The sequence below is a fragment of the Tinamus guttatus genome, unplaced genomic scaffold, assembly GCF_059628265.1.
Source record: "Tinamus guttatus ecotype Peru unplaced genomic scaffold, ASM5962826v1 Tinamus_guttatus_pri_ptg000678l, whole genome shotgun sequence".
Classification (NCBI taxonomy): domain Eukaryota; kingdom Metazoa; phylum Chordata; class Aves; order Tinamiformes; family Tinamidae; genus Tinamus; species Tinamus guttatus.
The window spans coordinates 6003-29446 of record NW_028289212.1 but is presented as its reverse complement, the minus strand read 5'-3'; the positions used below and the strand labels follow the sequence as shown (position 1 = coordinate 29446).

The 23444-nt window shown below is 63.8% G+C and overlaps 1 protein-coding gene across 1 annotated transcript; it reads left to right on the top strand.

Annotated features, from left to right (window-relative positions):
• The first annotated feature begins 994 nt into the window (after window positions 1–994).
• On the top strand, window positions 995–6344 carry LOC104573683 (CCN family member 2). The gene is given in 5 exon segments (XM_088536601.1): window positions 995–1060; window positions 3754–3967; window positions 5270–5548; window positions 5720–5928; window positions 6033–6344. Coding segments are annotated over 5 exon segments (1080 nt in total).
• The last annotated feature ends 17100 nt before the right edge of the window (window positions 6345–23444 follow it).

The window sequence follows — 23444 nt, the reverse complement described above, 5'->3', positions numbered from 1 at the left end:
AAGACACGGCCCTTGGGATACCTGGGCCCCGGGAAGGTCCCTGCCTTCATCCTTCCAAGGCTGCACACGGAGGATCCCTGTCCCATTCCCACCCCAGGCCAGCAAGGACTAAGAGTGCCCTCTGCTGCACTCGCTCGCCTTGTCCTTTCGTGGTAACATCTGCTTGATCCTTGGGAATGAACAAAATGACTTTTTTGTACCTATTAAGAAAAAAAATCCTTCCCATTTAAAATGTATTTCTTAATGAATTCCTAGCTGGTTATGTATTTCAGCAGCAAACAGAAATAATAATGCCCTGGGTCACCAATGTCTGATATCCTGCCTTGATTTTGAGGCATAAATAAAGCCCTGCAAGGAACTGCTGTCCTTTAGCAGTGACCTTCACCCGGGAGCTTCTCCCAGCCTCGGAAAAGAAGCGGCTCCTCCTGGCCGGAGCCCGGACCCTTTCGCTCCTCGGAGCTGGCAGCGCTGCTGGTGCAGGGACAGGGACGGTCCCTAATTGCTCCCGAGGGGGCTCCGCTTCCCAGCTCTCCCTCCTGCTCGAAAGGAGAAGAAAGGAAAGCGCCCGACCGAGCTGTGCTCGTTCAAATCCTCGGCTCTTGCAGCCAGGGAGGGACGGAGGGGAAGGGGAGACAAGGAAGCTGTTCCAGGCTTCGGACTTCTGGAATTAAAGAGGGAGGAATAAAAAACCCACCCAACTTTCTGGAGCTCTATGGGGGTTTGATTTACCCACGTGAACCGTAACCGAGCTGTGGGCTCTGCCGGCAGCTCTGTAACCGCTGGGGCCGCAGGAATTCGCTCATATTCCCTGGAATTTGCACCCCGTTTGCGTTGCCTTCCAGGTTGTCGCTCAGCGGCAGGGCACGCCTCCTCCGCGAGCCTATTTAAAGAGGAGCTGGTGCGCGGCTTGCTGCGAAGAGCCAAGGAATTCCGGAGGAGCGAGAGCGCGAACGCCGGGATGGGAAACCTGCCTCCCGCCTTGGCTTGGCTCGGGATGTCCGGCCGCTCGGGGACAGTGACGGGGACCCTCCTGCTCCTGCTCCTCGCGGCTCCCGGCTGGGTACGTGCGGCGCAGCCCACGCTCCCCGCGCTGCTGGTGCTCCCCGCGCTGCTAATGCTCCCCGCGCAGCCCACGTTCCCCGCGCAGCCAATGCTCCCCACGCTGCTGATGCTCCCCGCGCAGCCCACGTTCCCCGCGCAGCCAATGTTTCCCGCGCTGCTGGTGCTCCGCGCGCTGCCCACGCTCCCCGCGCTGCTGATGCTCCCCGCGCAGCCGGTGTCCCGCGTGTTCCCCGCGCGCCGCCGCTCCCCGCGCAGCCGCACGCGGCGCTCCGGGCTCGGCAGCTCCCACCCGCCGCGGAGGGGCTCGCGGGACGCGGAGCGACGCGGCTGCCGCGCACGGGGCTCTCGGAGCAGCCGCCACGGGGCTGGTCTCCCTCCGCTCCCCCGACTCCGCAGCCCGTCCCGCTCTCCCGGCCGGCGCCGCTGCGGAGCGGGGGGCAGCGCCGCGAGCCCGGGCACGGAGCAGCCCCAGCTGCCCGGCACCCTCGGGTGCTGCTGCTGCAGGCGCGAACGCGCCGATGGGATAACGTCAAACTGCAACAAGTGACCTGCAAACTGAGGTCCCCTTGCTTTGCTGAATGTTTTGAAACGGCGCCTTAGGCTCTCTGCTGTTCCCAGCTCGGAGAGGGAAGGGATATTTAGTGGGTGGAGAAACAACCGCTATTCCTGAAAGCGGGAAATTCCCGGGAGCGGGATGGGGACTCCTACCTCTTGCAGCCTGGGCAGGCCAGATCAGTTCCGTGTTCCCGCTGCCCTGGTGCGGGCTGGGAGGACGGTCCTGCCCTCCGCAGCGGGAGGGCCGCAGTGACAGGGAGGACGATGTGGCCGTGGCGACGGTCAGAGCCCGCACCCTGCTGCGTGTGACCACGTCAGGCAGCGCCGGCCGTGGAGCGCCGAGGAGAACCGAGGACTCACCCCGCCGTGGCGGGGGGGGAGGCGACTTGCTCGGACCTGTCCTCTGAGCGGATGGGACTCGGAACCGGTGGTGGAGAATAGGTCAGGAGCAGCGAGGCGGGAGCCCCCGCTCCAGCTGTGCGGGCTCCAGCTGCGCGGGCTCCAGCTGCGCGGGCTGCAGCCGTGGCTCAGCCCTCGCCGCGCTCCCGCGCGTGGCAGGTTCCCCCGTGGCGCTGGCGCTCCCGGAGCCCCGCCGGGCGCGGGGAGCCGCCGCCTCGGCCCGTGGCGCGGGGCTCGCGGCTGCTCCCGGGACGGGGCGTCCCCGCATCAGCCCGTCCCAGCCCGGGGAGTCTCCTCCCTCGCGGGATCCCGCGTCCCCGCCGTCTCGGCAGCACCAGCCGGGAGGCGCTTCTGTATTTGCAGCATCTTCCAAGGCCTTTTCGCAGCTGGGGAGGGATCCAGGGCTGCGCCGGCTCCCAGCGAGCGGCCCTGGAGCAGCCGGGCTGCAGGCAACGGGGCCCGTTTCCAAGAAAGCTCCGTGCTGGGGGTTTTTAGGAGAATTAGGAGAATTCCTTCTGCATAGGGTAAAGCTGCGGGAGGTGCCGCTGCGGGGGTTTGCGCTGCTCCCTGTCCTGTGCCTTGCGAAGAGGAACCAGAGGACAGCGGAGCTGGCGCCTCCCGACCCGGCGTGAGCTGAGGCCAGAACAGCTGCTTGGAGCATCCAGCAACAGCTGGAAGAGTTTTACTACTGTTATTGGTGACAAAATACCAAATCCAAGGAAGCTGTTTCACAGGCGAGGGCTAGTTGGGATGTAGCAAGTGCACACTGAGCTGTAACATGATTTTTAAAATCTTTTTCTTTTTCTTTTTTTTTTCTTTGCCTCCTGGATATCTGTTCCAGGTGTCCCCCTGCTCACCCTTGCACATTTTTTTTTTTCTGCAGCTGCAGCTCTCCCATCCCTCTGAAACCACAGGGAGAGTTTTAAGGAGCAGAAGCAGGCTGGGAATCCAGGTTAAAATTGGTGCCCTGATATTTTTCATAGGAGATTCAAGAGAGGAGATTTCAGGGCTCTTTTCCAAGGTGGTTCTGGGCAAAGAGGGCACTTACTAGACCCTTGGCAGCGTTTGAGGCATCCTGCTGTTTCCAGGGCTCGTGACCCTCCTTCGGATACGGTCTCAGCTCCCTTTAGCATCTAAATGGCACCAAAGCCAAGGGCAATGTCCGGCACTTCCAAAGCGCTTCCGGGCTGCAGCAGTGCCGGGGACCCAGCTGCGGATTCAGGAGGTCTTTGGGAAGACGGTTACATTGAGTTTCCCAGCAAGTGGAGGGGAGAGGGCACGTCCCTGGAATTACCAAAGAAAGCCTGAGGCCAGGAGATGAAATGGGATCTGTGGGTCCTGCTACGGTTTTCAGCTCCGTCCAAGTCCTGCTGGCTCATTTGGGACAAGCTGCTTCCGCACCTTGTGCTTCCCCCCGCAGCCTGCGCACAGGGATGCTGCTGCGGGCGCTTTGCTGTTCCCTGCCCTCAGGCCAGGTGCACATGGAGCGTTGCTCGTCACAGGAATTCCTGCTTTACCGCTTGCAGGGCCAGGCTGTGCATGGGACCCTGAGCTCCTGCTTGTCCTGTCTGCTCCGGCCCTGCTTCCTAGGGGCTCCTCGAGCTTCTGATGAGCCTGGGATGAGAAACAGGTGGATCCCGTGGGCACCAGGAGCTCGCGCCGGGCCCGGGATGTGGGCTGGGAGCAGGAGCGCGTTCCCGCTCCTGCCGGCCGCTCACGCTCTCCGTTGCTCCGCAGGTAGCGGCGCAGCCCTGCGGCCGGCCCTGCCGCTGCCCCTCGCAGCCGCTGCAGTGCCCGGCGGGCACCAGCCACGTGCTGGACGCGTGCGGCTGCTGCAAGGTGTGCGCCAGGCAGCTGGGCGAGCTCTGCTCCGCGCGGGAGCCCTGCGACCACCACAAGGGCCTCTACTGCGACGCCGCCAAGGGCCACCGTGGCAGCGGCATCTGCCTGGGTGAGTCCGTGCTGCCGCAGGGAAGGCTGCCGGGGCACACGCGGCACCGGGGGGTCTCCTTCGTCCTTGGGAGACCCTCTAACCCCGTGGTGGGCAAGCAGCAGCAGGTTGGGTTGCTGCTGCAGCAAAAAGCTCATTGCTTTGCACTGGAGATGGGCATTTTGCACCCAAGTGCTTACACACAAGTGGCAGACCCATATTTCTGTGTATAGCATGTGGCTAGAAACAGCTACACGGCTCATCTGCAAAGTAATGTGTACACAGAAACTAAGAATTATTGGCCAAGGTGTCCACGAATGCAAAAAAGTCCTGGGGTGATGTGTTTTGTAGTATTTACCTTGATGTCTTGCAAAGTGGGGGCTTTTGGAGGCGGTAAGGGATGCTGAGGACAGGCAGAACGAAGGGAAAGATCAGGTTTTGTGTAGAGAGAAATGGGGACTTGCTGGTGTCCTCCTGAGAAAGATGTGATGGGAGCAGAAAGGGACGGCAAGGAAACCTACGTACCAGGTTGAAGGCAGGATCAGAAGAGGCAGAAAGAGAAGTGAATGATTGAATCTAGAAAACACAATAAAAATATGGAACAAAGTGTTTGTGGGGGAATGGCATGATCATTTTGAGGGCTTGGGCTAAAAAACAGAGAAAGAGTGTTTAAAAATAGGCATGAATGGCCATGTAGAAGGGAAGTGGATGGCTTCCACTTTGCTTGGAAAAAATGTGGATTTTGAAACTTCCAAACAGGAACAGTAGGAGTATTTTTAAACCCATGGCTCTGGAAAAAGCAGCAAGTTAAGATCCAGCTCTGGTTAGAAAGGAGGTGTTAGCAGAGCAGAAGGGTTTGTGTCCCCTCGAGGACTAAGCGGGAAGGAATGAGGCTCTTGCGCGTTGTTTGGTCCAAACACTTTGTGCTTGGGATGACGTTCCAGCCCACCGGCGGGAAGGACGGGGAAAAATAGATCGGGTTTCCTGGTAAGCCCGCACAAGCAGCCAAGAATCCGGCATTTTGGGAACTTCCCAGTAGAAGTTTGCTTGGGTCTTATTTTATTTATTTTATTTATTTTTAGTAGGGGTCAGAAATATAAAAAGGGGCGACTGTGCAGAAGCTCTCCTGGAGACAACTCTGAGGCTTCAATGCTTAATTTCATGATGAAAATAACAACAAAATCCCTCAATTTTCCATGAATTAGCTGGAATACTTGTTTGGGTAGTCCCTCATGGGGACATTGAGGGCCCCGTAGCCCTTGGAGGCAGAGGCTCCCAGACTCCATCCCATCTGCTCAACTTCTCTTCTGCCCCGTCCCACAGCTCATGAAGGGGCAACCTGCGACCTGCTGGGCAAGATCTACCACAACGGCGAGAGCTTCCAGCCCACGTGCAAGCTGCAGTGCATCTGCATGGACGGGGCCATCGGCTGCATCCCGCTGTGCTCCGACGACCTGCGGCTGCCGTCCCCGGAGTGCCCCAGCCCCCGGCGCGTGAAGTTCCGCAATAAGTGCTGCGAGGAGTGGGTCTGCGAGGAGGGCGGCGGGGAGACGCGCTCGGACGCGGCCATGGCGGGGTGAGCGGCGCCCGCGGGGCTGGAGGGTGCGGGAGAAGCTCGAGGGCAGCTTGGCCGGTAGTGATGGGCCCAAAGCACCTTGGATGGGGCCCTGTGTCACATCCCCGCTGTCCTTGGCTGCTGGCGGTGCGCGTTAGGCCCCGCTGGCCTGGCTTTGTGCCCTGAGCGGTGCCTCGTGTCTCCTCCACGTGCTGCAGTTTTCAAGGAGACGCCGGCCCAAAAGCCGGAGGTGAACGACGTGCAGGAGAACTGCCTGGTGCAGACCACGGCGTGGAGCGCCTGCTCCAAGAGCTGCGGCATGGGCATCTCCGCCCGCGTCACCAACGACAACCCCCAGTGCCGCCTGGAGAAGGAGACCCGGCTCTGCATGGTCCGGCCCTGCGACTTCCCTATGGAGAAAACCAAGGTACTTGGTTGGGGAGGGGGAGGAATGGCCATGACAGGGAATACTGGGGCAGCTGGAGTAATTCCCACGTTCCCGCTCACCCTCTTGCTGCCGTTCTCTCGTAGAGGGGGAAGAAGTGCGTGCGGACCCCAAAGCGGCGCCGGAGCCTCCGCTTCGAGTTCTCAGGCTGCACCAGCAGCCGCTCCTACCGGCCCAAGTTCTGCGGGAGCTGCACGGACGGCCGCTGCTGCACCCCGTACGTCACCAGCACGGCGGAGGTGGAATTCCGCTGCCCCGAGGGGGACTTCTTCCAGCGCAAGATGATGTTCATCAAGATGTGCTCCTGCCACTACGACTGCCCCCGCGACAACGACATCTTCTTGGCCACGCACCGCAGGAGGATGATTGGAGACCACGTCAGGGCAGAGAGGCAGTAGCCCCCCTCGGCCTAGGGCCCCAGGCAGCCCTAGGGCTCCGCAGCGCCGCGTGGCCGTCCCGGACCCCTCCGAGGGGCTGAGCTCTGCTTGGCCGGGGCTCTCGGTGGCCTTGTCGCCGCGCCGAGGCGCAGGGCGGCCGCGGGGACACAGGAGGGGGCTGCTGAGGTGCTTGGACACCCGCGCACCAGGCGGGGAGGTGACCAGGAACAGGCCTGAGCTCCGGGCTTCATCCATGTCCCCAGCGGCCTTGGGGGAGGGTGGATGGAACTGGGTGGCTCCAGCCTGTCCCCAGTGTGGGACAACTGCCCAGGACCACCAGGACCAGGCAGCCGAGCCGGGCCATGAGCCCAAGGGAAGGACCGGGAGGCCGGAGCTGCTGTCGAGCTTCTCGGCCCCTTTTCTGGCAGACTGGGGCCATGATGTGCGGGTTGGTGCAAACGACCAGGCAAGGAGAGCCCAGCACTGCGCTCACACGGAGCCTCGCCATGATATTTGGGTAATTTGATCCGACAAGCTGGCAAATCCTCCATCCCTTTGGCCACCCTTCTCCCTTCCACACACCCTTCCGGCAGCAGTTTTGCTTTTCTCCAGATCCGTTTGCTCCTGGAGAGCAAAGACAGAGGGACAAGGACGGGGCAGGTTGTGCAGTGTCACCGCAGGCAGCCTTAGCTGGGCTCGTGGACTCACTCGGAGGAGCTGGGCCTGGGCAGGACTTTCCTTGTCGGAGAAGGGATGCGGCCGGGCTCGAGCTTTGCTGCCTCCTGTGCTCCCAGGTCAGTTCTCAGGCCTGGGGTTTCGGATGCACCGGCCCAAGGAGCAATTCTGGCCTAAACTTAGGGTGAATCGGGCTGCCAGGTTGAGACACGTCCCCGTGGGTCCCAATCGTGTCACTGGTTGGTGGCAGCAGCGACTCCAAAGGGGGACAGCGAGAAACGAGCGGTGCGAAGCAGCTCCCGGGCAGCAGGAGGGACAAGAAGGGGGTCAGCGATGGAGGACCACGAGCCGCCCCAAGCGCCCTGGCGGCACCGGAGCCTCTGCCGCTGCCCTCTGCATCCAGCCCCTGACTCCTCGGGGCCAGCGCCGGGAATCAGCCCGTCTCCTCCTGCTCTCGGCCTGCAGATGCTCTGGAGCCTTTGACCCCTGTTAACTTGTAATCAGTTTGAACTGTAAATAACTTATCTCTTGGTTCCTGATTGTTTTTAAAAGGCCTTTGTATAATTTTATATCTTTTTACCACCTCCCTGCTTGGGGGCAGTTCACGATACAGATTTTTATTTCATTTCCTTGCCCTCTCCATCTTCTCTGGACTCTTTTTCTTGCCCTTTACCCGTCTTGGGTGTGTAAAGCGAAGCTGAGGGTCACACTCACTACTAATAAATCCCTCTATTTTTTTCTATCCTTGCTGCATCGGGGGGGCAGATGTGCAGCAGCTGGGGGCTCCGTGCTGGTTCTAGAGGTGCCGCATGCAGGGAGCGCAGGGGACATCGCTGTCCCCTCCTAGCCTGACGTACGAGGCCGCGCGACCCTCCTTCCTCAAACCCCTTTTCCTTTCCGACGTCTCCGGGGCTGGGAGCGATGCCCTGGTGCCCCCGGCCGGGCGCAGAGCGGAGGGCGGCTGCGGGGGATCTTGGCCCCTCCACGTGCCCCGGGGCCGGTGTCACGGTGTCCTCGGGCCCCTCACCCGCCTGTCACTCCTGCTCCGGGGGTGGCACTTGGCACCTGCCCTTGGCCACCTCTGCCTCCTTAAGAACCCCCCACGTCCTTAATACCCGGTTAAAAATAACCCGGCGAGCAGCTGTGAGCAGAAATGGGTGAGAATGAGGCCAGAACGCCGAGGGCTTAAGAGCTTACGGCGTCAGCACCATGGCGGGCCCTGCCAGCACCCTGGGGACAGCGCAGGACTGTGACAGGGGCTCTGCACGGGGAGCACCTGGCCCGTGTCCCCGGAAGGGTCCCCGCGAGAGGGCGGTAGCAGCGACACCTCCCCAGGGAGGTGGCGGGGGCAGAGGTGTCCCCAGCAGCCCTGGGGACTGCAGCCGCGGTGGCCCCGGCTCCTTCAGCCGCGGGGCCGCTGCTGCCTTATCGGCCAGGCCAGAGCTGCCTGCACCGCGCGATAGCCCGGCTGTGTCCCGGGATAAGGGATGCGGCTGCCGGGACCAGCGCCCGGGGCAGGCAGGCACCTCGCAGACCCCCACCGTGTCCGCACGGCGCCCAGGGGCTCCGGGGGCTGCTCAGAGAGGAGGGGACCCCCCGCGGACGAGACCCCCCGTGTCTGGGCGGCAGCAGCTCCCCACGCACGGCCCAGCGGGACCGTCCCCGGCGTTCCTGGCCCGGCTGCTTCCGAGCCCTCCCGGCCGGCCCCGCGTGACTCAGCTCCGTGCCGGCCACTGCGCGGTGCCGATAAGGCCTCGCCAGGCGCTCTCCGGCAGCTGTGGGTTTTGGGGAGAGAAGTTCTGCTTTGGGGGGTGAGGGGGGCCAGTATTTCCCTCTTTTCCCTAGGATGAAAAACTTCATCCCTCCTCTGCGGTGCCCCAGGAAGATCCCCGGATACTTCTGGGTGCATCTGGAGGCACAAGGGGCCATGGGTAACCCCCAACAGCAGGAGCTCCTTCTATGGAGTGGTGACGCCACAGCAGTGCAATGACATCAGCAGCCTCGCGGTGACGTCACACGCCCCCTTGCAGGGCGCTCCCCGTGGGGGATTCCTCCCCCCTCCCGCGCCCCGTGACGTCACGGCGCCACCTGCCCGCCCCGCCCACTGCAGCGCGGCGGCCGCCGGCCCCGCCCCCCGCCGCTTGACGGGCGGGGCCGGCAGCCAGTGGGCGCGGCCGGCGGCGCGGGGGCGGGGCGCGAGCTGACGTCACGGGGGCGGGGCCGCGCAGGTGGAGGGCAGCGCGGCGCGGAGCGGGGCCCGGCGCGGTGAGTGGGGGGGGGGGAAGCGGCGGGGCTACGCGGGGGGCGGGGACATTTGGGGGATCCAGGGGGGGCGCCGGGGGTCAAGCGGGGGGGAAGGGGGCTATGGGCTCCCCCAGATCCCGAGGGCCCCCCCAGATCCCGGGGGCGCCCCCAGTGCAGCCAGCTCTGCTGGGGGGCGGGTTACGTGGGGCCGGAGGCAGCAGTGGGGCTGAGCAGGGGGCAGCGGGGGCCGCCGGCACCGGGGGGTACCGGAGGTCACTGCGGGCCGCCTCGTCCCGCTGCCGCCGCTCTGGGCACCGGGGGTCCCGCCGGGACGCACGGCCCCGCGTTGGGGACCCGCGTGCGGCGCCGCGTTGCGTAACGGGAGCGGCGGGGCCGCCCGGGCACCCCGCGGGGCTGGAGGCGCCGCTCCGCGGCCCCGCGCTCCCCTCCGCACCCCCCCGCAGCCGCCGGTGAGGCGGGACCGGGGTCCCTGCGCTGCCTGATCCCCCCTCGGCGGCTCCCGCTGGACCCGCGCCTGGGGCTCCCCGGCGCCTCTCAGCGCTGCCAGTTCTGGGTGTTTCTCCCCAAAATTGCGGCGCGTCCTGCTGGGGGCGACCTCGGAGCGGCGCGCTCGGTGCGCGGGGGCTGTGGGAGCCGCCGTGGGCACCGCTGGGCCCCCCTGTCCCCAAGCGCCGCCCTCGCCCGCCGCCGTTTGCCCCGGGTAAACTCGGAGCCTTCTCGGAAGGGGTCGGAAGCGGCTCCTCGGCTCCCGGGCGCCTTCCCGGCGCTCTGGGAGTCATCTGCAATCTCCCCGCGCCGCCCGCCCGGTGGAGACCGGCTGGAGGTGAGCGAAGGGCAGCCTTGCATCGGGGGACGCTGCGATACCGTCCGGGAGCCCCTTGCGGAGCGCTCCCGTTCCCGGGGGAGCAGAGCGCTGCGCGTGGCGCGTTCCCCGAGGACAGAAATGCCCCTTCCCGCGTGTTTTTAGCCCCGCGGCGCGTCATGTTCCCCGCTGACCGCGGGGTGGCTGCGCCCCAGAGAGGGTGGCCCCAAGTTTTGGGGTTAGACCTGGCCCGTGGCCACGCTGCGTCTGCGGCGCCGAGATACGGGAGCTGCGGTGGGTGATTCAGCACCGGGGCCGCCCGCACCCCCTGGCCACGGGGCTTTCTCCTCCCGCCGGGAATTCGGTGCTCCCGGAGTCCCTCGTGCCGGGTTTTCCTCCCGGGAGCTGCGGCGGGTGCGAGCCGGGGGCCGTGCGGAGCGGCCGCCCCGGCCGCGCTCCCCGCTGGAGGCTCCCGCTCGACCGAGCGTTTCCCTCCCGGCTGCGGCGCCGCCGCCGGGTCCCGGCTCCGCGGCGGGGCCGCATCCAGGCCTGCGTCCTCCCGCCAGCCCTTCGTGCTGAATCACCCCGGAGCGGCGCCGCGGCTCCCTCCCGCAGGGCGCAGCGGGGCCAACGCGGCGGCGCCGAGCGCGGGAGCCGAGCGGGGCCGCGGCCGGGGCGCGCGCGGGGCTCCCGCTGCCCCGTCCCGGCGGCTCCGTCCTGCCCCGGCGGGCAGGAAAGCCGGGATGAGCCGAGGCCGGCGGGAGCCCTTCCCGCGGGCAGGGCTGCGGCGGGCGCTGCCCTGGGGACACCGAGAGGCCGCGGGTTGAGCGCCTGACCGGGGTGCGGAGCCTTGCGGCCGGGCTGGGCCGGGCTCCCCCTGCGACTGGAGCGGCCCTTTGCGTCACCCGGGACCTGCAAAACGGGTTTGAGGGCCTGGGAGATCCTCCCGCTGCTGTTGCTGCTCCAGGTTTGCGGAACTTCCTGGTGTGGGAGTTTCGGGCTGCGACGGGGGAAGGAGACGCGTTGCACAGTGAAGGGAAAAGGGGTGTTTGGGGGGTTAGTCCTGCTCCTCGGATGAAACCGGGTTTTGTGGCTCGCGAGAGGGCTCGAACGGCTGCTCCCAGCTCTGCAGGCTGCAGAGGGCTCTTCGTCTATGCAAGTAGCAGGGTTGGTCTCCAGTCCCCTCCCTATATCCCAAGAAAGTCCTGGGCATGTGGACGCATCGCGCTCCCCTGCCAAGTGTTGGGCAGCACCAGCTAGGAATGTTTTTTGTCCTCCAAACCTTGCACAAAGCCCGGGTGGACCCTGCTGCCCTTGGAAAGGGGAGGCTCTAATGCTGCAGGGAAGTTCTCACAGGAAGGAGGGATGAGGGTTGTCCCTGAGGCCGGAGCTGTCCCTCTGCCTTGTCCTGGACTCGCTGCTTGTGAGATGCTCATCCTAAATCCCTCTGCCCACGCAAACGAACCGCTCGTGTCCCGGGCACGATGCAATTAAACGAATGAATCCTATTAAAATGTTCTCCGCTCCTGCTGGTGCAGAGGGGACCAAGAAACCTGCCGTCTTCTGCTCCTCCCAGCAAAGCCCTGGCAGGGAATGAGGAACGAGGTACCTTCTTGCCGGGTCACTTAATTCCCAAGTTTTGGCATCCCGGTGAGCCGCAAAACGGCAGGAGGAGCCTCGGGCTGGTGGCACTAACAATCTTCTTCCTGGCGGTGACTCGGAGCTCCTTGCGCGGAGGTAATTCCTGCTGGCCACAGTTGACCTGGGCTGGATTTGAGCGAGGGCTCCGGTGCGTGACACAGGTCGACTCCTCCCAGCGACCAACTTGGGGCTTGTGGTGATGGAGCGGGAGGGCCTGGGAGCTCCGGGCTTGCCCCTGGCCTGCTGGTGCCACCGGCCTCCGTGTGGATCAGCCTCATTCCTGGGCCGCTTCCTCGGGATGGAGGCTGTTCGGAGCGCGGACGGGCATCTCTGTTACTGCATAACCCAAGCCCCTTCCTGCAAATAGTGGTGGACAGCTGGGAAGTGAACCAAGGGGTCTGCAGCTTTGTTCCGTTCCCCCTGCCTTCTTTTTGAGATGTTTTAAGAAACAAAACACAGTTCAAACATATCCCTGGTGCCACAGGGCTCCTTCCCGGGCTGCTCTGTCCGAATCTGCCTCTTTTGGGAAGGCCGCATCCCTCTGCGCATCCTCGCGGCGCGGTGCGGGCTCAGCTCCCCGCGGTGCCCCGTGGTGCCCGGCTGCAGGAGCCCCTTTGCTCTGGGCGTTTTAATCTTGGTGACCATCTGTGCTCCTGCCGGCGCTCCCGGGAGCTGTCCCGGGGGGGCGGCTGCCAGGACGCGCCGCGGGTCACGGCCGGCCGCGCTCGTTGGCTCCGGGAGCCGTTCCCACTGCGGGGCCTCGGAGGCCTCGGAGCGTCAGGCTCATCCCCGAGTGGAGCCGAAGCAGCGGAGGTGACGGGGACGACGGCGCGCGGCGAACGCGGGGATGTCCTCGGATGCAGGATGGGCTTTGCGGGCAGGGGCCCGGGCTGTGCGACAGCCGTGTCCCCACGTGGCGGGGGAGCCAGAGGAGCGGCGGCCGCAGCGTGTCGCCCCCCCGGGGCAGCGCAGCCCCCGCGCGAGCCGGGGGACGTCCCTGCGCTGCGCTGCGCTCCGTGCCGCGGCCGGGAGGGCCCCCCGTGCCCGCCGCGTGCGGATCCAGAGCCTGGAAATGGGGCTGCTTCCCAGGAGAGCCGCCTGCAAAGGGACATCCCTGCATCGCGCGTCCCGCTCGTGGGGATGGATCGCTGGGCTGGGAACCCTCCAGGCTCCTCCCTGCTCTCATTTGTCCTGCAAACTCGCGTCTCACTTCCCGCTTCCCAAGGGTCGGACACGTCCTCCCGCGGGAAGGAGGGCGCTCAGGGCCCCTTGAACCCAGCCGGGGCTGCACCCCAAACCTCTCCCGTGGGGGCTCCGCAGGGTCCAGCCTCCCGTGGCCCCTTGGGCAGCCGGCTGGGCCCCGCGCGCCCGGCCGCACCGCGGCTTAGGGAGCCGCTGCTCGAGTCTCTCCATTTAGTTAATGATCCTTTTGTTGGGGGGATTAGGGTTTAGAGGCCTCTGGCAAAGCGTTAATTAAATTAAGTCTCTGGGCGTTTTGCTGCTTTCTTTGAAGCCCGCTAGAGGGCTCGGGAAGGAGCGGGGCTGCCTGCCCGCTCCTCGGGAGCTGGAAGGAAAAGTGTCGGGATGCGACGGCGCGGGGAGAGCGCGGCCGGCTCCGCTCCTCTGCGGGCACCGCTTCCATACCCTGGAGGGATTTCTCCCCCCCTCCTTCATCTTTATGTTTTTAAGAAGTCCCCCCCCATGTAAACCTGTGTCTGCTTCTGCCGTCTCTTCCGGGGAATCTCAGCCTGATCCAACTGCAGAATTCCAGTCAAACGCAAGGACAGCGCTTGGCTCTGTGTAGGGGGATTGCTGGCTGGTGAATGTTGGTTCTTTCTGTATTTAACTGTAACTCCTTATTAACCCATTTCTCTCCTTCTTTCCCCATGCCTTGCCCTGCGGTGGATTTTGGCGCCTCCTCGACGTGGCTTTCCCGGCTGGCTCATCCCTGGGTAAGTACCTGCGTTCCTAGATCAGGGAGAGGGGCCACCTGGAACGGCTCACGTGAATGCCCATGTGTGCGTGCCTTGGGCCTGGCGGTAGCTGGACTATGGGAGCACCCAGAGCGGCTGTTCTCGCGGGCCGGGCTGTGCTGTCCCGCGCCGCCGTCACAGCGTTCCCGGGTGCCGGGGCCGCGCGGGGCCCGCGGCCCTCGTGCTGCCGCGGGAGGAAGGTGCTGTGGGGCTTGGGGAAGAGGGCGGGCGCCCGCGGCCGCAGCTGCTGCTCGCCGAGATCCGCTTCTGCGCAGGGGAAGTTGTCCTGGGCCAAACTCTGACCTTCCTTCCTGGCAGAGCGGCCGGAGCGCCGGCCCTGCCTGTGGGGAGCTCCTGGTGTTAATGCTGGTCATAACACAGTGTGCGACTGCAGAGACAGGGAGAAGAGAGGTCTCTCTGCTTTGAGATTGTATCTGGAAACTGCAGAAAATAAGTGACTTTTTATGTATATAAAATGCCCTGTATTTAGGCTTTCCCCTTTCCTCTCCTCTTACCCCTCTAGTCAGGTCCTCTCCCAGGGCCTGGGCTGCCTGGGAGCACCCAGAGCCGCTCTGCCCCGTGCCCAAGTGCTCCAGGAACTGCCAGGCGCTGCAGAGAGGCTTGAGAGCAGAGGAAGGTGCTGGGAATGGAGGGGTTTGTTCCTAACCTCAGCCGTTTATATGATGCCTGGTCTGGGGGGGCAGAGGAGATGAACCAAAGCGAAGCATAAACCTGTTGTTCTCGCAGGGGAGTGAGTTCAGGTGCTCTGCGCAGCGCGTGCTGGCTCCTGTCCTGCTGAGCTGCCCTGTGCTCAGAGGCGCCCCGCGAGTGCCAGGCCCCGCCGCGGTGCGTTCCCGTTCCCTCCGCGCGGCGCCAGGACGAGCGGCTGCGAGCGCCCGCGCGGAGCTGGTGGCCGTCTCCTGCGGTGCCCAGGTGCATGGGGAGAAGCCCCGTCTCCAGTCAGGGGCAGGTTTCTTCCACGGGGAAATCGGGACCCTGGGCAAGCCCCAAGTCTCGCTGTGACTTCGCCTGTCTCGGGTGCTCTGTCCTGCGCGGGGCAGGCTCAGACCCGCGTTTCGGAGCTCCTGTTTCTCACAGACCTCTGGGGGTTTCACCCTGCTCCCAGCTTGAATTTGCTGCTTGCTGAACCTTCGTCTGGGCCAGCGAACAAGGAGGCTTCACGGTCTCTTGTTAGCGATGGGGAAGGTGAGGGCTGCGCGTTTGGGTTTCAGGACCAGGGATGGTCCTGACCTTCACGCAGTGGAAACACCAAAGGCTCAGGTTGCCGTTCCATCTTTCAGCCTGGCCTGTTATCTCCAAGGTAAAGGTGAAACTGGCTGGATGGCAGGGCCCAGAGAGTGGTGATCAGCAGTGCAGAGTCTAGTTGGAGGCCTGTAGCTAGCGGGGTCCCCCAGGGGTCAGTCCTTGGTCCAGTCCTGTTCAATGTATTCATCAATGACCTGGATGAAGGCACAGAGTGCTCCCTCAGCAAGTTTGCTGATGACACGAAACTGGGAGGAGTAGCCGATACCCCAGAGGGCTGCGCTGTCATCCAGAGGGACCTGGACAGACTGGACAACTGGGCGGTGAAAAACCTCATGCAATTCAACAAGGCCAAGTGCAAGGTCCTGCACCTGGGGAGGAATAACCCCAGACACCAGTACAGGCTGGGGACCGACCTTCTGGAGAGCAGCTCTGCGGATAAAGACCTGGGTGTCATGGTGGATGATAAGTTGACCATGAGGCAGCAGTGTGCCCTCGTGGCCAAGAAGGCCAATGGAATCCTGGGGTGCATTAAGAAGAGCATCTCCAGCAGGTCGAGGGAGGTGATCCTGCCGTTCTACTCAGCCCTGGTGAGGCCGCATCTGGAGTATTGTGTCCAGTTCTGGGCTCCACAGGACAAGAGGGATGTGGAGCTGCTGGAGAGAGTCCAGCGCAGGGCTACAAGGATGATCGGGGCCTGGAACATCTGCCCTATGAGGAGAGGCTGAGGGAGCTGGGCCTGTTCAGCCTGGAGAAGAGAAGGCTGAGAGGGGATCTAATCAGTGTATATAAATACCTCAAGGGAGGGAGTGCAGAGGACGGTGATGGTCTCTTTTCAGTGGTGGCCACTGATAGGACTAAAGGAAATGGCCGGAAACTGAAACACCAAAAATTCCATAGGAACTTAAGGAAAAATTTCTTAACAGTGAGGGTGACAGAGCACTGGAACAGGCTGCCCAGAGAGGTTGTGGAGTCTCCTTCTCTGGAGATCTTCAAAACCCGCTTGGATGCAGTCGTGTGCCACGTGCTTTAGGTGTCCCTGCGTATGCAGGGGGGTTGGACTAGATGATCTCTAGAGGTCCCTTCCAACCCTAAGCATTCTATGATTAAAAAAAAAAGAAATGCGGAGAAGCTGCAGCGAGCGCAGCTCGTCTCGGCGCAACGCTGCGGCGGGTGCCCCTCGCGCTGGTCCCCTGTGCTGTGGTTGCTGCAAGGCTGGCAGGAGCCCCGCGTGGGGACAGCAACGCTGCTCTGCTGCAAGGGACACGTGGGCATCATTTCCCTCGTGTTTGCAGCAAAGGAGATGAGAACTGCAGTGTGGCCGCAAGCTGCTGCTGTAGTGGCTCTGCTTTTCTGTGTCGGGTGGTACGTTGAGTTCACCTGGCTGTGACACTGTCTCTCTCTTCTTGAATGCAGGGATTCCCTTCCTAGGAATTTCTCCCTCGAGAAGGGCATGGAGGTGCTGAGCAGCTGCCGTGGTGGCAGCTCGCGCCGTCCTGTAATTCTCGTTTCAGATGCCCAGAGGAAGAACAACGCTGTTTCCCTGCTCACCTTGGAGCCAGGCTTTTCCCCGGGCGCGTGGGAGCAGGTGCCTCATGGCTCGTGCCGCCCTGCGGAGCGAGGAGGGCGCTGGGATGGCCCCGCTCGGCGGTGGCAGTGAAAGGGTTGTCGCTGCGGCGCCGCCTCCCAAATTACCATCTAATTAAATACAAGCAAACTCAAAGCAAGGGAGGTTTCTGCATCTCTTCTTGCTTAAGAAGAGCTGTTTTAGTTGACCTAAAAATCAACATTGAGCCCAAACAGAGGGTCTGTCCTCGCTCTGCAGGCAGTTTTCAGCAGTTGCTACTGTTTTTGGAGGGCCATTCATGCAGTGGCAGCTGCGAACCCGCTCCTGCAAACACTGGCTCCTTTGAGACCTGCTTCCCTCTACTTGAGGGCTGCAGGAACCCTGCTGTGGAGACAAATAATTGCAAATAAAGGAGTGCAGCTTAATGACTGTTAGCGCTGGCTGGAGCAGCCTGGGGAGCAAACGGTGCAGGGAGGGGATCGGGATCGGGGCTGCTGCTGCCGCCTCTTCGCGCGGCTCCCTGCAGACCTGCAGGATGTGCCCAATGCGGGCAGCTACGCACTGCAAGAGCAGCCCTTTTCTCTTAGTGATTGGCTCTTCTTCTCTCTATCCATTCTCAGCATTTTCCTCCACCACTCCCAATTCCCTCGGCGAGGAGCTGAGCACTTGGATTTGGCCTATAAATTTGGACTACTTTGAGTTTTCTTTGTAAACCGAGGGTGGGAAGAAGTGACCTTAAATAAAGTCTCAAAATGCCTTTTTCATCAAGCTATGGGAAAACAGGCAGAAATGTGACACTGTCCTCTGGGATTTTATCCTATTGATATTAATATTTTTGAGGACGGTATCCAGGGCTGCCACTTTCAAAGGTTAATAGACCGCGTTTCAACCCAGTCTTTTCCTATCTGTGATATGGAAATGGGTACCACTGAATCACTGGGCACCTGCAGAAACGCCTCTCTCGGCAAGCCTAGGCTGTGCCTGCTTCAGGCTGCAGGATCATCCGTAGGAAGGACCCGGGGTGACAAGTCCGATCCCATTAGGGGCTTAGGAGCCGCCTGCACGGTGCGAGGAGAGGGGTGTCGCGGAGCCAGGACGCTCCCCGTGGCTTTCTGGGGAGGTCTCAGCTTCAGTGACACCCGCAGGGTTATTCAGACAGCCCAGAGCCTCTCCTGGCTGCCTATGGGCCTCTCATCCGTGCAAGGAGTGAATCAGCTCCGACATCCTTGCTCTGCAGCGTGGCTCTTCCGTCTCCCGTGGATTTTGGGCTGGCTCCAGCGCGGGCGGCGCAGCGGAGCGTGTCCCCTGCTGAAGGGACATCTGCCCCTCGCGCTGTGCTGCCCGTCCATGCCTGCCTGGGCACGGAGGGCTGGAACGGCCTCGTGCTGCCCAATGCGGAGGCTTCCAGCAGCGTCTCCTGGAGTTCCCCAGCGCTCTGCCCCGCTGCTCTGCTTACAGTTGTGCCCTCTTTCCATGAAAGCCCCCGGGGCCTGGGAAGCTGCTGGGTGCCCGAGGAGAGGCCGCGCGCTGCCGCCTCCCGCCCTGTCTCGGTGCCGGGCCCGGGCGCTGCCGGTGCTGGTGCCGCTTGGGACCTGCTCCATGGCCGGCCGGGGCCCTTCCAGCACCATCAGCGCAGCCGCTTGTGGTTCAAACTCCCTCCTCGTGCTCGAGGGGACGAGAGTTTCTCGTTTCTGAGTGTGGAAACGTTCCCCGGCTGAAAACAGCACCCTGCAATTTGCAGCTCCGTGACCCCGTCCCCGGACGTCCCCCACTCCCGGGCGAAGCCATCCCGCCACAGGACAGCCCCGGCCGGGAGCGGAGCTTCCTCCTGGGCTCTCCTGTCTCCGCGGGCGCTCGGCTGCTCCGCGGCGCGGGCCTGGCCGGACACTGGCCTGGAGCAGGGGAAGCCGCCGCGTGCCGGCGTGACCCTCTCAGGCGATTCCCGGGAATGTGTCCTTCTCCCTCGGAGCCGCGGCCTTTCCCCAGCCATGGGAAGCAGGGAGGCCACGTCCTGGCAAGTGGCGCTTGCCGTCGGCTCCTTCAGCAACCCGCTCAACGGCAAACCGGCTCTCGGCTGTGGAGCAGGGCATGGGCTGAACTGATTTGATACTTGCTGCTCAAACACGTGGCAGAGGGCCAGGTAAACAGAGGTGTTTCAGGTGCCCTTCCTCCACGCACGCGTGCTTTGACCCTTTCTCCTTCCTCTGAGGAAATCCTGGGGTTTCCGAGGTGAAGAGCCCGGCCGGAGGGAGCTGCTGCTGATTCCCAGGTGCCGAGCGGAGGGACGAGCGCGGGGAAACGCGGCGTCGCTCAAGGCCCCTTCTCTCTTGATGAAATGTTAACCGGAATGCTCTGTGCCGGGGACGGCGTTTCGGCCAGGCCAGGCGCGCGGCGCCTCCTCGCTGCTGCCCTCCCGGCGGCCCCGGCTGCGAATCCCGGCGGAGCCGAGGCCGCGGCGGGAGCAGCGAGAGGAGCCACCCGCTCCGCTCCGCTCCGGCAGCCCCGGAACCGCGGCCGGACCCCGGCGCCCCGCGGTGCTTCGTCCTCGCGGAGCCGCCCTCGCCCGAGGGGTTTCTCCCCGCTGCTTTCCAGTGTGTTTGCTCTGGGGGAGGGAACACGACCTGCCCGGTGCCTTTGTTTGGATTGGGAATTCCTGCTCTGGGGAGCTCCCTGGGGCCGGGCAAGCTTTTGACTCGGTGCCTGCAGGCAGGGGGTATTTGGGAGCCCCCGTCTCTGACCTGCCGGCCCCGCGTCGCCTCGCAGGGACGTGTTTAGTGCGGAGAATCCCCCGGGATCTGCTCTCCGGACGCGCCCGGGCGCGAGGCGGCCTCAGGAGCGCTGGCGCTGCCTGCACGTGTGCTCCACGCACACGGAGGGCCAGCGCTCGCCCCGGGCACAGGCCCCCTTGTGCCGCTCTCCGTTGGGACCCCATTGAGTGGCCAAGGGATGGCCAGATGCTCCGAGCACTCACAAAGCGGCCCTTGGGCTTCCAAGGAGAGGCCTCTGCTTTGCGATCCACAAACACATGCTTAAAATGAATATAATTCCTCTCCTTATTCCTATATCCAGCAGCCAAATGCCAAGGAATCCTGACTTATTAAAATAATTCCAAGTCTTTGCCTGGCTCCTATAAAGTGACTTCAGCCAGCTACGACTGGGAGAGTTGATTTAGGTATTTGCAATCTTGGTTTGGCACAGGTCGAACCGTTCTTAATTAAGAATTTAAGAAATTTGCATTACTTCCTCTGGGATTTCAGGGGTCAGTTTGGGGCCGTGCAGGAAGGAAAAGGTTAAGGCGAAGCCGGGTTTCACAGCAGCCCGTTGATGGTGGCGGACGGGCCTTGGACGCCCACAGTGCTGCCCGGTGCCGTTTCGGCGGGAGGCTCTGGCTGCGCTGGGCTCCCTCGCGTGGCGCCGCGTGCCGCAGGCCGGCGGGTGTGCTGCAACCAGGCCGTGCGGTTTCGTCTGCTTGTTTTTCTTAATTGCGAGGAGCTGCTGCCAACCCCCGGCAGCCCGAAGCGTGGCTGCTTTGCTCGGCGGTTTCCTCAAAGCCCTTTGGGCCCCGTTTCTCTCCTAGCACGGTGCGTTTGCAGCCTCGCGCGCCGGCTGGGCGCCAGCGGAGGCGGTTAGAGCGGCGGATCGGCGTGGAACGACACCCAGGGCTGCTTGGGCAAACCCGTGCGTTAACCCCAGGCCGCGGGGAGCGAGGCGGGAGCTTCAAGGGCAAGTTGCAGATGAGGCGAGCGCAGGAGCCAGGACCTGCAGCCACCACCCCGGTCTGCAGCAGCCTGCATGTGAACAAAACACGTCCCTCTGAGCCTGGGGTCGAGGCCGAGGAGACCACCAGCTATTCCAGCGTTAAAGCAAAACCATCCGCGCCCGAAAAGGAGGTTTTCGCAAGCTCAGTGAGCCCCGAGACAGGAGGAGCACCCCATTCCTGCCCGTGTTCCAGCCCAGAGCCTATTGCTCACAGGGCCGGTCCTCTGCAGCCAGGGGGGAATAGCAGAGCCGGGCGCCTTTCCCTAGGCCGGTTCGCTTTGGGCCATGGCGTGCGGCTTCGGCGGCGCCAGCCCGGCACGCTGCGCCCCGGGGGTTGGCACCTGCTGGGAAAGGAGCGCGCAGAGCACCCCGAAATTGTGTCCTGCGGCTTAATCCTCCTCGGGAGGCCCAGGAGCGGCCGGGGGCCCTGCGGCGCGTGAGCATTGACAGGGATCGGGCTGCGGCGGCCGGCGAGCGGGGCCGGCCGGGCTGCTCCCGTATCGGCGCGTTTGCCCCGGCCTTCCGCACGCTCCCCCTTTTTTGTGTGTTTACAACATGTTTTCTTGTTTTGTTTACGTTCGCTCTTTTTCGGTGATGGTTTCTGCGTTCGCCAGGCGTTCGCTCGCTCCTGGCTCCGGAGGGGCCGTATCAGCGCGGAGCCTCGTCTGTAGAGGCAGAACCATTTGGTTCATAATCCCCTTATGGCCGAAAAAAGCACAAAAAAAAACAAAACAAGAAGCAAACCCAAACCAACCCTTATGGACAGACCTTACAAAACAACCGCCTTCTGAGCTGCCGTGCCACAACTTTCCCTGTAAAGACAACAAGATGCGCCTGAAATCTAGGTCAGGGCAGCAGGCTGCTCCCGCGCGCCGTTATCCTGCCCAAGCGCCGCGTTTTGTCCCGGGTTTTGTCGTTTTGTCCCGGGTTTTGTCCCTCTCGCCGCGTCTCGAAGACGACTCCCCCCCCGCCGTGTTTACAGAGCCCCCCCGCCGTGTTTCCCCCCGGGCCGATCCGCTTAGCGGCGGGCGGGGAGGGCCGCGCTAATCCCGTCATCTCGGGCTCCCCCCTGCCCGGGGGGGGTCACGGGGGTTTTTTTTAGCCCGGGGGGGGGAACGGGCGCCGCTTCCTCCCGGCGCGGGGGGGCCGCGCGCGGTCCCGCTCCTCCCGCCCCCGCCGGCCGCGCTTCGTCTCCGCCAATGGCGCCGCGCCCTCTGCGCCCCGCCCCCTGCGCTCGCCCAATGGGAACTTACTACAGTGTTGTGGGTGGGGGCGGGGCCGGCGCGGGGCGGGGGGGGCGGGGAGTGCGGGGCGCCAGGGCCGGCGAGCGGCGGCACCGGCACCGCCAGCCCCGGCCCGAGGGATCCACCCGCCCCGGTTCGGCCCGGCCCGGCCCGGCCCGGCCCGGCGGCTCCCGCGCCCGCAGCGGCGGCCGCGCGGCCCTGCGCGGGGGCGGCGCTCGGGGGCGGCGGCGCGCGGGTAAGTGCGCGCGCGCGTGTGCAAGGTAGCGCGCGTGCAAGGCGCCCGTCCGCGCCAATGGCGCGCGCCGTGTCCATGTCCCGCGTTGCTGTCGGTGCAACGAGCCTCGGTGCGCGCGTGCGGGGGGTGCGTGCACGGGTGTTTGTGCATGTGCAGTGTGTGTCGGAGCATGCAGGGGTGTCTGTGTGTGTGTGCGCGGGGTGTGTGTGTGTGTGCGCGGGGTGTGTGTGTGTGGAGGGGGTGTGTGTGTGTGGAGGGGGTGTGTGTGTGTGGAGGGGGTGTGTGTGTGTGTGGAGGGGGTGTTCGTGTGTGCATGGAGTGTTTGTGTGTGTGCACGGTGTGTGTGTGCACGGGGTGTCTGTGTGTGTGCACGGTGTGTGTGTGCACGGGGTGTCTGTGTGTGTGCACGGGGTGTGTGTGTGTGCGCGGGGTGTGTGTGTGTGGAGGGGGTGTTCGTGTGTGCACGGGGTGTGTGTGTGTGGAGGGGGTGTTCGTGTGTGCATGGAGTGTTTGTGTGTGTGCACGGGGTGTGTGTGCACGGTGTGTGTGTGCATGGGGTGTCTGTGTGTGTGCATGGGGTGTGTGTGTGTGCACGGGGTGTGTGTGTGCACGGGATGTGTGTGTGTGTGCACGACCTGTCTGAGCGTGCAGGGATGTCTTGTGTGTGTGCACGGGTGCTTGTGTGTGTACATGGGCTGTCTGTGCATGCATGGTGTGTCTGAGCGTGCACCGGGTGTCTGAGTGTGCAGGGGTGTGTGTGCGTGTGCATGGGGTGCTTGTGCCTGTGCACCGTGTTGGTGCACGCACGGTGTCTCCGTGTATGTCGGGTGTGCGCACAGGGCACCCGTGCGCGTGAGCTCCGTGGGGACACGTGTGTCACACACCCCAGGGCGGCAACTTGGTCGCAGCCGGGTCCTGCGCGGGCAAAGAAAGAGCCGGGACGGGGGGACCCCGCGGGCAGCGGGTGCCCAGGGCCGCCGTGCTGGGGGACGAGCAGGGCGAAGGCCACCTGGCAGGGACCTGCTTGCAGGGAAGAGCTTCGGATGCAGCCCTTCCCCTGTGTCCCGCTTGCCCCCCAGTTCCAGGCTGAGCAATCCGCACTTGAAAGCGTTCCCGCTTCCCAAAGCGTCTCCTCCTCGCGCGGCGCCAGGAAGGAGTTAACGTGCGGAGCCCATCTGCGAGGGCCGCAGCTGGAAGGGCCCGCGGGCGGCTGCAATTCGGCCTCTCGGGACGGGGCCTCCAGCCCCTCGCGCTCCGGGGCCGTTTGCAGCCTTCCCACCTCGACAGAGAAATGTTTATTTAACCCTCCCAGCCCACGGTGCAAACCCCGGTTTGGTCGGGTTTTGTTTTCAAGCTTTGCAAACGTGCCGGGTTTTGCATGACACGAGCGGCTCGGAGCCGGCGTGCGGGATGTGTGGGATGAGCAGCTGCAGGAGAGCACCGTGCTGCACCGCGCTTCGCCTTCCCGGGAGCGGTTCGGGAATGCTGCCAGGGCATCCTTGCCCTCGGCCCTGTTTGAGGCTGCTCGCGCGGAGCTCCAGCCTCTTCCCTCGGTTTTCCATGCCGCATCTGAGCCCTTCCCGTGGCTGGAGCGGTGCTGTGTCCTGGCGCGGCTCTGCTGACGCCGCAAACCTTCCTCCGCAAACGCCGCGGGGATTTTCCAGCATCCCCATGGCCGGAGATGATCGGCCGCGGAA